General features: G+C 43.7%; 1 protein-coding gene across 1 annotated transcript; it reads left to right on the forward strand.

Moving 5' to 3' along the window:
* Nucleotides 1-11,098: 11,098 nt before the first annotated feature.
* Nucleotides 11,099-13,195, forward strand: LOC138775522 (acyl-coenzyme A diphosphatase FITM2-like). The gene is made up of 2 exons (XM_069955952.1): nucleotides 11,099-11,329; nucleotides 12,262-13,195. Exons 1-2 carry the CDS (start codon nucleotides 11,157-11,159, stop codon nucleotides 12,869-12,871), a joined length of 783 nt encoding a protein of 260 aa, XP_069812053.1. The 5' UTR covers nucleotides 11,099-11,156; the 3' UTR covers nucleotides 12,872-13,195.
* The last annotated feature ends 1,153 nt before the right edge of the window (nucleotides 13,196-14,348 follow it).

Genomic DNA, 14,348 nt, shown 5'->3' on the forward strand with positions numbered 1-14,348 from the left:
ACGCTTATAACGGTTTTATTTTTTCACCTACGGGGCTGTATGGGGTGTCATTTTTTCCGCCATGATCTCTAGTTTTTATTAATACCATATTTGTGAAGATCGGACGTTTTGATCACTTTTTATTAATTTTTTTATATATATAATGTAACATAAAATCGGTAATCCGTGCACTTTTTTCCCTCTTTTCGTGTACGCCGTTTACCGTTCGCAATGACGCTTGTTATATTTTAATAGATCGGACAATTACGCACGCTACGGTATATTATACATTTATCTATTTATTTATTTTTATATGTTTTATTTATATAATGGGAAAGGGGGGTGATTTCAACTTTTATTGGGGGAGGGGTTTTGGGGTAGTGTGTTAGTGTTTTTAACTTTTTTTTTTTTACACATTTGAAGTCCCTTTGGGGGACTTTTACATTCACTACTTGGATTTTTACACTGATGAATGCTATGCCATAGGCATAGCATTGATCAGTGTTATCGGCGCTCTGCTCATTGAGCCTGCCTGTGCAGTCACACTGCGGGGGTCCCGATCGGTAAGTGACAGGGGACAGGGGATTTAATGACACGCGGCAGCGCGATCGCTGCAGCGTGTCATTACCGGTGAGGTCCCGGCTGCTGATTGCAGCCGGCCCCCACCTGCTATGAAGCGCGCTCCGCTCCGGAGCACGCTTCATAGCGTGAGAAACACCCAGGGCGTACAGTTACGCCCTAGGTCGTCTGGGGACAGACTTCCATGGCGTAACTATACGCCCTGGGTCGTCTAAGGGTTAAACAGCATTTGTGATGTATACAAAATGTATACAAACAGTCTGCATAGCTTAGGCCAGTTGTCAATTGTTTATTATTACAATCAAAAAACAAATTTAAAAGACATTAAAAAGGGGAGCAAAAAATCATACAGCACATACATCAGATGGTATACAAGGTAGGAAAAATAAATAAATGTTGTGTGCTCTATATACTCAGTAAAGGATGGTATATCAGTTAACCCACAGAGGAATAAAGAGTGTATATGGTAACCAATATACTGCAGAAAAGTAAACTAGTGTATATAATGCTGCAAGTGCAGACTAAAGTGCAACTAAGTGCAGTACCACATAATAAATAAGAAAACACAAAAATATATATACTCAAACCTCTGGGTATAGAGATACCCTGCCCGGTAATACCACTCACCCAACGCTGCTTTTCGCCATACAAGCTTTATCAAGCTTGTACAAGAAATTGTCTTGTCAATTCTTTGGGCGGATGGAATCGGCCTGAGCATATAATGGAGCCGACAGAGAGGGAAGTGGAAGCGCGCGGGGATGAGCGGCGGATTCTGACCTTATTGACACCTTTCCAAATGTAACGTTTATGGTTTTGGCCAAAAAGTGCGATTATGGACTCATCACTCCAAATTACCTTGTTCCAGAAGTTTTGAGGCTTGTTTCTATGTGTATTGTAGGCAAGATACTTTAAGGCATTTGCGCAGTAATGGTTTTCTTCTGTTGACTCGACCATGCAGCCCATTTTTCTTTATGTGCCTCCTTAGGCTGGGTTCACACTACATATATTTCAGTCAGTATTGTGGTCCTCATATTGCAACCAAAACCAGGAGTGGATTGAAAACACAGAAAGGCTCTGTTCACACAATGTTGAAATTGAGTGGATGGCCGCTATTTAATGGCAAATATTTGCTGTTATTTTAAATCAATGGCTGTTATATTGAAATAATGGCCGTTATTTACTTTTATATGGCGGCCATCCACTCAATTTCAACATTGTGTGAACAGATCCTTTCTGCGTTTTTAATCCACTCCTGGTTTTGGTTGCAATATGAGGACCACAATACTGACTGAAACATACGTAGTGTGAACCCAGCCTTATTGTGCATCTTGAGTCGTCTATTTCAGCTGATGTTACTTATGGGTTTTTCTTTGCATCCTGAACAATTTTACTGGCAGTTGTGGCCAAATTTTTTGTTGGTCTACCTGACCATAGTTTGGTTTTCATAGAGCCCCTGATTTTCCAAATATTAATCATAGTTTGAACACTGCTGGCTGGCATTATCAATAACTTGGATATCAGAACAAACTGAAGGTTCTAGAGTGGCCATCTCACTCTCCTGACCTGAATATCATTGAGCCACTCTGGAGAGATCTCAAGCACAGTTCATGCAAGACAGCCCAGCAGGGCTCCAGATGGCGACCAAAATGGATTTATTAATCTGGGCGCCATTTGCGACTGGCCCCGGCGGTGGCGCGCTGTCTCTTTAAGGACAATGCTGCCTTCCCGCGCGCTTCCCTGACCTCTCACACAACCTTGGCTCTGCCTATATTCTATAGCCAATCGCGTTTCTACTCAAACTCATGACGCAATTAAAGAAGAACCAATTAGCGTGAAGGCTGCACCAAGCATTAAGCGGGACATTAAGCACACGTATAGCGGGGGACCCGGAGGACCCGACTCGGACCTCACTACTGGAGAGCTCGGTAAGGGCGCAGAGCTGCGGGGGGACTACAGATGTCAGCATGGCCTCCCTGCAGCATCAAGTGTCAGCACGTCAGGGTAGAGAGCCGGGGGGGTAACTATGGCTGCACTGGGTGATATATATATATAAGTGTAGGGCAAACTGGCTGCAGACACTGGGAGATAGATATATGCACAATTATTATTATCAGGGCCCCTCAGGTGTCTGTATTGTAGGGGGTCACTTGCATTAGTCACTAGGTGAGAGATATATCTATCTATATACACATCTTGTGGGGGGTCACTATGGCTGCAGTCATAAGTCTAGCTCACTATGTATAGACTGCACAGTACCACTTCCCTCAGTGTCTGTATATATAGACTGCACAGTACTACTTCCCTCAGTGTCTGTATGTATATACACTGCACAGTACCACTTCCCTCAGTGTCTGTATGTATATACACTGCACAGTACCACTTCCCTCAGTGTGTGTGTATGTATACACTGCACAGTACCACTTCCCATATACATTGCCACAGGGGCTATATGTCATCAGCTGCCGGGGGCTATATATTATATATATATATATATATATATATATATATAGTAGATCATTGCCGGTAAGATGGCAGCTGGCTGAGGGAGCACACCGGCAGCAGGGGGGGGGGGGGGGCTGGGCTTTTATATTACTAATATAATGGACTTGTCCATAACAATTAGGTAATTATCCTTATTGTTATATACAGGCTACTGCAATTGGCTCAATGGCGAAACATAAAATTACTTATTTTTTCAAGGATGCTCATGCATTTTCCAGCCAGTCTACTATAATAGATCAGGATAATTCAGATGAAACGCTTTCATTAGTCAGTGAAAACGGCACATCAGATCAAGCAAGCAATTCCAGCAGTGCAACAAGAATTTCCGTCCACAGGAGCAGACATTTTAAGAGTGTGTGGCTTCAGGAATTTCCTTGGCTTAAATACAATAAAGAGAAAGGAGTGATGTACTGTGAGTTTTGTTCCAAGGCAGGTGATGTTGCTGGAAAGACAGATTTCATTAAAGGAACAGATCATTTCAAGAAAGAAACAATAAAAAAACATGGAGATAGTCTGAAGCATAAAAATGCTCGTGACTGTATAATAGCTAGGAGTGCCCCAAAACAGACACCTTTAGCTCGTGCTGTAGCTCATGCTTGTGAAAAAACAGCTGAGAAAGACTTTAAAGAAATGAAGATTAAATTTAATATGGCCTACATGATAGCACGTGAAGAGCTACCATTTACAAAGTATGCGGCTCAAATCTTACTTCTGAAGAAAAATGGAATGGATATATCCAAGACATATGACAATGCAGAGATTATTGGTTGCATTGCAGAGGAATTTAAAGCTCAAACATTAAATGAAGCTGCAAAGGCAACTTACATTTCAATCATAACAGACTGTGGAACTGATGTATCAGGAAGTGATAATGTGATAGTATACTGCAGGTATATTTTGTCAGGTGTCCCTGTGAACCGTCTGGTAGGATTAGGTGCACTTCAGCATAGCCATGCTCGGGGAATACTAGAAAGTATTGGAGATATTTTTAGTGCAGACCACAGTGATCGATATTGGTGGCACCATAAGCTCAGTGCTTTTGGTGCAGATGGAGCTAGTGTCAATATGGGTGCATCAGGTGGTATAGGTGCCCTAATGAGAAAAGAGATAGGAGAGCATACACTCTCATTTCACTGCTTACCGCATCGTTTGGAACTGGCCATGTTAAATACACAAAAATGTCTACCTATGGTCCAAAAAGTGTATGATCTTCTGCATCTTGTCTGGAAGACTTATCACTTTAGTCCCAAAAGTAAATGGGAGTTGAGAGTCATTGGTGCAGAGTTAATGGCTGTAAAATCCGCTGTCCCCTCAGCAGTAAAGACTCAGCACTGGCTACCTCATATCTTCCGGGCACTCTCTGTTTTCCTGTCATTTGATCAAGAAACTGGGCAAGGGCAGTACACAGCTGTGCACCATCATATGGAACATCTTTCTGTATCCTCAAAAATAGTGACATTTCAGGAAGAGCCAAGCACATTGTGCAGCAAATGGAGAACCTGATGTTTGTTGCATTTTGTCATTTCATCCATGACCTTTTTGGGGAGATCTCAAAGTTAAGTCTGACTCTCCAGAAGAACTCTCTCATACTTCCCCAAGCAGTTGCTGCCATTAAAACGTGTATCATGACAGTTAAAAACTTTAAAAAAGGCCCACTGAGAAATGGCAAACTGCAAGAGTTTTATAAAAAAATTAATGTAGAGGAAATGCAGACTGGCACACAGAGAGCAAGTCAAATGGCTAAAAGACGCAAGACGAGCCATACCAGGTGTATTGCTTTTCAGAATATCCAGCTAAAGGTTTTGATGCACAGGAGGAGTTTATGGAAAACCTAAATGACCACATTAGAAGAACAGTGGAAGTAACAGTGGGTGAACTGGAACGAAGATTTGAAGTAATGCTAAGTAGTGAGAAGGAGGGTAGAACAGGCTGTCCAGACATCATCCAGTGTTTCTCTGTCTTTTGTCATGATTCCTGGCCTGATGATCTTGTTACATATTGAGAGGAGGAGATTGACACGTTAACAAAATGGTATAAAACCATTTTGTTAAAAAATGGCTGTGAAGTGGAAGCAATCCAAGCAGAATGGAGGCAATTGAAATGTGTGTGCTGACCTTTCTTACAGCAGTTTGTGGGAAACGGTCATCTCAAAGGAGCCATACTGTACTGACTTTAGGAATGTTTTACATTTAATTCACATTATATTAATACTTCCTATATCAGCTGCACAATGCGAAAGGGGTTTTTCTGCCCAAAACAGAATCAAGTCACAAGTCTGGAGTTCTCTTCATATTTCAACAATGGAGGACTTAATTCGCATAAGCTCAGAAGGCCCTTCCCTTGAACTGTTTAATCCTGAGCCCTCTGTGAAGCGCTGGTTCAACTCAAAGAGGAAGAGAAGGCCACAATATAAAGGATGGCCAGGGGGCACTTACATACTGGCAGTCAGTGACACTGACTCAGAACCTGACTTGTAGACCACCTCACACATTCTAGTGGACTGTATATTGTTGTCAAGTTGCAAGCTTTTAAGTTCAAGTTCAGAAGAGTAAGCCTCATTAAAAGGCTAGCCAAGTGAAGCTGAAGTACTGAGTCAGACTTTATATGGTTGTCAAGTTGCAAGTTTCCATGTTGAACGTTTTCAAACTAAGAAAAGAAAGAATCTAAAGGAGGAGGATGCTGCCGTGGCCTCTGCACACAGTAAGTCCCATTTAACATAACATTAATTTTACATGTTTTAAAATGTTGGCGACCAAATATTCTATTTGGTGCCTAAATTTTTCAGGTTAGGAGCCAATGGCTCCTAGGTAAATTTTTAGTCTGGAGCCCTGCCCAGGATTTTACAGGAACTGGAGACTTTTTGCCAAGAAGAATTGGCAGCTTTACTATCTGTGAAAATGAAGAGCCTCATCCACAGCTACCACAAAAGACTTCAAGCTGTCATTGATGTTAGAGGGGGAAATACACGGTATTAGGTACTGGGGTATGTAAACTTTTGATCAAGGTAATTTGGATGTTTTTGGTTGTCATTATGATTTAAAAAGAGAAAACACAGTAGTTTGACAATAAATGGCTTCACCCAACCAGTAACCATGAGTGGAAAAAAAAGTTTGTGTTATCATTCATAATCTCTGAAAAAAGGACAAGAAAGCAAAATCCTGTAACCTTCTGAGCAACGACTGTACATCCCACTAGGCAATAATGGCTTGCAGGGCACTTTATTGTAGCATCCAATAATGTGGAATATCCAAAAATCCAGAACCAGAGCAGCCTTGAGGATGCCGGATAAACGAAAATGTACCCTATTAAGATCCTTTACATTGAACATTTTTCTTCTGAGGTCAGCATTACTGGAGCAGGAGCCGCTGCCTGGATGATGGGCGTATCGTATTTATTTAACTTACAGTACATGGCGCATGTAGTTGTTTGGCTTGGACAACGCTCATACACATACATGTTGTAAAGGGTGCAAACTGGAAACATGAAGTTTTTTGGGGGGAGTGGGATTATGGCTTCTTGGAAAAATGTCAACGTTTTCTTTTTTATTACAAGCAGCTTTTATTGTTACATTTTAGTCCTCAGTTGGAGACTTTCCAGGGTCTTTGGTTAGAGGGGTCAGACCGATCTTGGCAGCCAGTGCTACCAATGGTTAATGAGGCTGAGAACAAATTCCTGAAGATTTTTGCTGTAGAAATGTATACCGCCATATGCAGAATTATGATTAAACCCTGCCAATAATAATTTGCTCAGTATGTTGGGTCTATGAATGAGGAATGATTTGGTAGGCTCAGGCCAAACCCCTTTTTTTTTGGAATTCTTTCTAAAGTGCTATCCAAGCCGCAGCTCTCCAGCTGTTGCAAAACTACAGCTCCCAGCAAGCCTGGCTTGAGGGAAGTTGTAGTTTGGCAACAGCAGGGGAGCCATAGGTAGGTGGACACTGTTACAAAGTAAAATTGATATAACTTAGTATTTTAGTCTTGCAGCACAGGATTTCTCCTAAATGTACAGTGACATCTAGTGGTTTTATAGAAAATATCTCGGCAAGTATGGGATCTCATCTACCGTGTCTTGGTGTAACACAAAAGTCCACTTAACCAGCCGCTCCACAGCCCATGTAATCATCTAACGTGGCAAGTAATGGACACAATAACAATTTATTTTTGTAAATGCTTCAAACGCCATTTTTTAATTAGCACTTATACATGAAGTATAAATATCACCCAGTGACATCCAGCGAGAGGTCACAGCGTATTTATTGGTGATAAGACACACGTGCAGAATGCTTGACAAAGGGAGCTAACACACTTGAAACATTGCGCTTGATGTGGATATGCTGGGATGTAACATCTCCCCTATTGGGAACAGCCTCCGAATCGCAGATGGCTGAATAAGGACGTTTGGGAAATCTTCATGCCACGTTTCTGCCACTGTGTATTATTTGTACTTCATATATATAATAGAATGTACATGTATATGTGCTAATCACAAAAATGACGTTTTGAAGCATTTACAAAATGTCCATTACTTGCCACGTTGTCTAGAAAATTACATAAGTCCTTTGACATATCTGAAAATTGCTATAAAACATATATTAAAAAGAAAGCCAAAAAATGGTTTGGAAAGGGCTCATACAATCCCTGTGTAAGGGTACAAACACACAGGCCAGATCCTCTGCGGATCCCTTGCCTGTAGTTTCTATGGGAAGACAAACTCACAGCGGGATTGACATCCCGCTGCGAGTTTGTAACTGACAGCCCTGTTAACCCCCCGCCGGCCGGAGCATAGTGTACCTGCTCCACGCTCTGGCTTGCCTCAGGGGGCTCCTGTCATCTGGACGTCTCGCTCAGCCAATCAGTGGCTGCAGCTGGGCAGTGCACTGATTGGCTGACTGGGAAGTCCAGCCGGGAACCCCCGAAGTAAGCTGGAGTGTGGAGCAGGTAATGTATCAATCCTGCTGCGAGTTTGTCTTCCCATAGAAACTACAGGCAAGGGATCAGCAATGGATTTTGCTGAGAATTCACAGCGAGAAATCCTCTACGGATCTGGCCTGTGTGTTTGTACCCTAAAAGTGTTTTTTTTTGGGGGGGGGGATGGGGGGTTCTCATTGTTGAGCAGGCCTCCCAACCGTTTTGTATCTAGTGGGACAGTCCCATTTTTCAAGCACATTAGCAATAGTCCTGGGAGGTCTGCCTCTTGTGGGGCTTACGGGCCACAGGGTGCCCAAGGCCAAACAGTCCTTACACTAAGCGATTATCTGTCGTATTTGGCTAATTACCGGCCATTTCGGCCAATAATCATTTAGTGTAATAGGTTATGCTGAAAGGCAACGATCAACCGGCATGCACAATGTCAGCTGATCGATGTCTTTAGCATGTTCTATAACTCCGACTACAACAGTAAAGGTCTGCTCCCCGAGCAGACCATCGATCTCTTCTATGGGCCACCAATGTAATAGAAGACAGCAAGCGTGAAAGGAGAAGGAAGAGAGCACTGACCTGACAGGTCGGTGCTGGCTTCCTCCTGTAGATCACTTTGTCTAATAAAACCCATAGCCTTTCCCATAACACACCATGTTCAACAAAATCTGTTTCCTCAGAATACACATTAAGCTGAACAATTACGCATGTGAGCTGCAAGAGGTTGTGACAAAGCTTCTGGGTACAGGTGGAACATCACTGAATGGTACCAACTACAGCTGGCCATGTCTTACACAGGGGGCACTAAAAATTATATGGGGCATAGAAGTCATTATTGATGTGTGGGGGTTAAGAGGGGGGGGGGTAAAATTTGTATGGGGACACAAAGAGGGTATTAAAAACTTGAAACCTACAGAGCAGTCACTAAAAATCATATGGGGCTCAAAACAATTGAGCACAGAGGGGGCACTAAACAGTATGGGCAAGGAAGGCATTACTGATGTGTGGGGCACAGTGGGTGGACCTAAAACTAAACGAGGCACTAAAAATATAGAAGGCAATGAAAACTGCATGGCATATAAAACATGGGCACTGAGAACTGTGGCGGGGCACAGAAGACATGGATACTGATACTGTATGTGTACGCACCTAAATTGTATGGAGGAATAGAGGAGCAGCGGTGTGAAAACTACAATTACCATCATGCCTGGACAGCCAAAGCTTTAGCTGTCCAGGTATGATGGGCATTTTGGTTTTGTAACAGCTGGGGTGCCTAAGTTTGACACCTCTGATATAGAGCATAGTAGGGGTGCTAAAAACTGAGTGGGGGCAAAAAAAATGCATGGGGCACAAAAGAAGTGCACTATAGGAGAAGTGCACTAAGGATGAGGCGGGAAATGTGAGGAGCCTCAGATGGGTACGCAACTCATGAAATAAGTATCATGGTGGTCTGGGATGGATGTAAGCCCCCACCCCTTTGGTTACTGGAAGCACTGTAGTCACTTGTATGGTCTGCACAGTACCAATGAAGCACTCGTAATTGTTTGATACTGGGTGTATAGTTATTCAATTACAGTTGAGGAGTACTGCCTGTTGTTATTATTATGTTTGGAGGTAGAATTTTGCTATTTTATGGGCATCACATGTTCTCATGGCAATGCACGGTTATGTGGTATATTATGGGCACTGTGGGGTACATGAGCTTTAAGAGAGAAGTTGAGCGAAAAGTTTTATTAAGGGATTGTATTGCCCCCCAAAAGTTATACAAATCACCAATATACACTTATTACGGGAAATGGTTATACAGTGCTTTTTTTTTCCCTGCACTTACTACTGCATCAAGGCTTCACTTCCTGAATAAAAGGGTGATGTCACGACCTGACTCCCAGAGCTGTGCGGGCTGTGGCTGCTGGAGAGGATGATGGCAGAGGGATGCTTAGTGTCCCACCAGTGCCCTGTGTCCCTCAGTGTCCCCCTGCCTTCATCCTCTCCAGCAGCCACAGCCCACACAGCTCTGGAAGTTGGGTTGTGACATCACAATTTTATCAAGGAAGTGAAGCCTTGATGCAGTAGTAAGTGCAGGGAAAAAGCACTTAAAGTGACTGTACCACCAGGCCCAGGCTGAAGCACCGGAGGCGGGCCGACCCACCCTTAGTGGGAGGAAACCCTAGCCCCTCTATGATAGGGTTCCATTGATTCTAATGGAGTCACGTCATGGAGAGGCTGGAGTTTCTTCCCACTAAGGGTGAGTCGGCCCGCCTCCAGTGCTTCTGCCTGGGCCTGGTGGTACAGTCACTTTAATAAGCATTTCCCATAATAAGTGTATATTGGTGATTTGTATAACTTTTGGGGGGCAATACAATACTTTAATAAAAATTTAGCTGGACTTCTCCTTTAAATGGCATTATGGTATGTTGTTGGCTGCTGTAAACTGACTGCAAATAAACTCAATGTCAAAACTTGATAGAAATGAGTAATTCTGCGTTTACACGAAGCGATAATTCGCCCAATCGATGGTTTAACGATTTTGAAGCAACGATTTCGTTTTTATAACGATCAGCGTTTAGACGAATAAATCATTTGAAAAATCTTAAGAAAAATCGTTAATGCAATCGTTTTTAAGATCGCTTAAGCCCATCTTTTACATAGGGTGAATCTTTGAAAGACTGTTTACACGAAACGATCCGGGATTTTTTAGCGAACGATAAACGACGATTTGAGAACATGTTGAAATATCCAAATTTTCGCTCATCGCTTGATTGTTTGCAGTGTTTACACGGAACGATTATCGTTCCGTGTAAACGCAGCATTAGTAGTCTACTCCCTTTTTATTCATTATCAGGCAATCGCTCCCAAAACTAAAGGAAGCCATGAGAATATGGAGTCCACACCTATAATATACTTATAATATAATATAGTTACATAATACCTATAATATACACACACCTATAGTATGGCCCACAGCCGCATTTCTTATAAAGGGATACTGTTCCACGGTAAAACACTGTGAAATGTGAATGTGTTAGTGTGCCAATAAAGCTTACTCCCATTGAATAAAAAAATACACGCGTTGAGTCAGGCAGCGCCATGTTTCAGTCTACCGACTTGCCCTGAGTTTGCTAGCTCGTGATTGGCGGAAGACGTCACGTGTTTTGTGTCGGCCGGCGGCCTGGTACCAGCATGGAGCACCTCGAGGCTTTCGCTTCTTGGATACGGAGACATTGTTTCAGTGAGACGTTCCGCAGACACGCCGCATGGGGTCTGGCGGCCATCTCCCTGGTCGGATCTCTGGTAAAGGAGCAATGGCCGCTGCCAGACTCCTACTTCAATAACAAGAAGAACGTCCTGAACGTGTAAGTGAGAGGGGGCGGGGTCTCGGCAGTCAAGGACTTGTCATTGTATAGTGTAGCGTATAGCTCCCTCTAGCGTCTGTAATGTGTTACTGCAAGGCTTTCTAATGAGAGTTCTCTATTGGGGCTGCTGTTCACTTCTAGCGGTAACTGGTGCGGCTTGCAAGTAGCGGAGAGAAATATACCACATATCTTATGGAGATGGCACAGCTTACATACATTTTTCTGTTTTTCTTTTTCACATAGTAGTGACTTTGTCCCCCATAACATTGCCAGCCATAGCATTCACCTCCATAAGTGTCACCCACACCTTGCACCTCCTTAAAAATGTCAGCCACAGTTTGTGCTCCCCATAATGTTGCAGTCCCCAGTTGGTGAACCAAGAGGTTGCTCATTTCAGTCAGTACCCCCCATAACATTGCCGGCCATGTTCGGCATCTCCCATCACATGACAGTCTGGGTGCCGCCATAATGCTGCAAGCTACCATAGGTGCCAGTGGTAATGGTTGCCCCCATAACATTGCAAGCTACCATAGGTGCCAGTGGGTAATGGTGGGTGCCCCCATAACTTTGCAAGCTACCATAGGTGCCAGTGGGTAATGGTGGGTGCCCCCATAACATTGCAAGCTACCATAGGTGCCAGTGGGTAATGGTGGGAGCCCCCATAACATTGCCAGCCATAATTGTGGCCCCCCATAACTTTGGTGGTTCAGTGGGTGCCCTCCATAACTTTGGTGGCTGCAGAGGGTGCCCCCATAACTTTGGTGGCTGCAGAGGGTGCCCTCATAACTTTGGTGGCTGCAGAGGGTGCCCCCATAACTTTGGTGGCTGCAGTGGGTGCCCCCATAACTTTGGTGGCTGCAGAGGGAGCCACCTGTTCCGTTGGCATTTTTATATGACCTGTATGATACAGTTTTCTATTTTTGTTCCATTAGGTATTTTGTGAAGGTCTCCTGGGGATGGACGTTCCTCTGTCTCTTGCCGTTCATCGCATTGACCAGCTACGTAGCTACGCGGAGCCTGGGCGCGGTTTTCCGCAGGCTTGGCGCCCTCCTAGTTGGGACCATCATCTGGTTTACCAGCACAAATTTTTTTATGGTGATCGAGAACGCCACAGGCACGTGTTACAACTCCTCTGCATTGCTGGAGGTCAGGGCGGAGGTTACAGATAAGCGGGCCTGTATCACCAGCGGGGGCTTCTGGGATGGCTTTGACATTTCAGGACACTCGTTTTTGTTGCCCTACTGCACCCTTATGATTCTAGAAGAGGCCATCGCCGGCCACCTGCTCCGCTTTGAGAAGTCCTGGCAGCGGCATCTTGTTAACGTCCTGACTTTGTCACTAGCTTTCCTGGCTTTCGTGTGGATTTTCATGTTTTTTTGTACTGCCATTTATTTTCACGATTTCTCGCAAAAACTCCTCGGGACCAGTTTTGGCATTTTGGGCTGGTACGTGACCTACAGGAGGTGGTACCTAACCCCATATTCCCCAGGACTTCCTCCTAGATCTGCTACTAAAGATGGGAAACGAGGCCACAACAAATGATGTCATCTTTATGTGCCAAGTGCTACAAGGAGAATCGGCCCTGAAAATTTTCAGTCATGCCTTGTTCCGGGAAAGCTGGGTGACTGCTAGTATCGGCAGCATTACATTGACTGCAGTCACCCATCTTTCCGAGACTCTTAATAAACTGAGTGACCTTGTAAGTCTCTAGGAAAGCTGGGTGGGAGCTCTAATGGTGCACATATTGGACGTCACCTAGCTTTCCCAGATACAGACACCGCTTGAAATAAGAGGGCGACTGGCAATTTTTTTACTCTAGTTTCTACAATATTTAATATCAGTTCTGACACGCACAATGCAGTATAAGGGCCCGGCTGCTACAGTGTTGTAATCCCTTGTCTGCGTCTTGTATACCTGGGAGAAACAGGATGTTTTACTGTTGTCTCGGGAATCAATTGAAAATGATGTTATCACATTAATATTGGATCTTGCAATGCAGATTATTAATATAGACTAGCATGGGGTGAGGCTGTGCCATCATGGTTAAAGCAAGAATGGGCAGCATCTATGGCACCCAGGGGCCTAGTAGATTTAGCCTGATAGATGAGCAGTCCTAGATCTAGTCATCTAATGCTGCCAGGATGTCCAGCCTAATGTTCAAAGCGGCTCTACTGGATAAGAGAAAACATGGCTGCTTATTATCAAGAACAGCGCCACCTTCGTCTGCTGCTTATATGTTATATTGCAGCTCAACTGAAGTCAATAGGTCTAAGCTGCAATACCAGCTACAAGCAGTGGACAGGAGTAGCCACTTGTAAGGTCTGTTCTTGAGTCCATCACAGGAATTCTGCTTCATAACTAGATTGTTGAATGAATCTGAGCCACAATCGCAGAACAAGAAGTACCTTAAAGGGGTTGTCCAGTGATAGTAAAGCGGGTCCAGAAACAGTGTAGTCCATGGGCTATGTCTGGTATTTTAGTTTGTCCCCATAGAGGTGAATACAGCTGTAATACCAGACACCACCCATAGGCAGAAGTGGGTGTGGTTCTGGGAGGTCCAAAAAAGGCTGCCCTCCCCTCCATTATGTCTGTATGACCCAATTCCAGAAATGAGCATCAGAATTTTTGGACTGTCAGTTACCAGATTAAATAACACTAATTTTATTACCGCTGACCTGTAAGATGGTGACATCTTTTCGTTGTCTGGGGGTGCTTGGACCCCACAGGTTTTGCTGCCTTTATTTTTGTGTCATTGTCTCAATGGAGACCTTGTTATGTTCAGTGTGTATCCTCGGGGGTGGAGCATGGCACAAGAAATACCACATGAAGCATGAAGGGGCATTCTTAAATATTATTTTATAGTTATAATGTTCTTTTATAACTTTATTGTTTTAAATCTATGTTATATAGTCATTTACAAGAACACTTACTGTAACGGTGGCAGCCATGAGTGAAACGGTGACATACTGCGGCTTTAATTCACTGCATTTAAAGGGGTTATATAGTGGTACAAAACATG

The sequence above is a fragment of the Dendropsophus ebraccatus genome, unplaced genomic scaffold (genome assembly GCF_027789765.1).
Source record: "Dendropsophus ebraccatus isolate aDenEbr1 unplaced genomic scaffold, aDenEbr1.pat pat_scaffold_1698_ctg1, whole genome shotgun sequence".
In the NCBI taxonomy this organism is placed as follows: Eukaryota; Metazoa; Chordata; class Amphibia; order Anura; family Hylidae; genus Dendropsophus; species Dendropsophus ebraccatus.

Bases quoted from the DNA above. Each gene is read 5' to 3' on its own strand.
- LOC138775522 (XM_069955952.1), top strand. From the start codon at position 11,157: ATGGAGCACCTCGAGGCTTTCGCTTCTTGGATACGGAGACATTGTTTC. The intron at 11,330-12,261 runs GTAAGTGAGAGG...TTGTTCCATTAG, and splicing joins AAGAAGAACGTCCTGAACGT to GTATTTTGTGAAGGTCTCCT.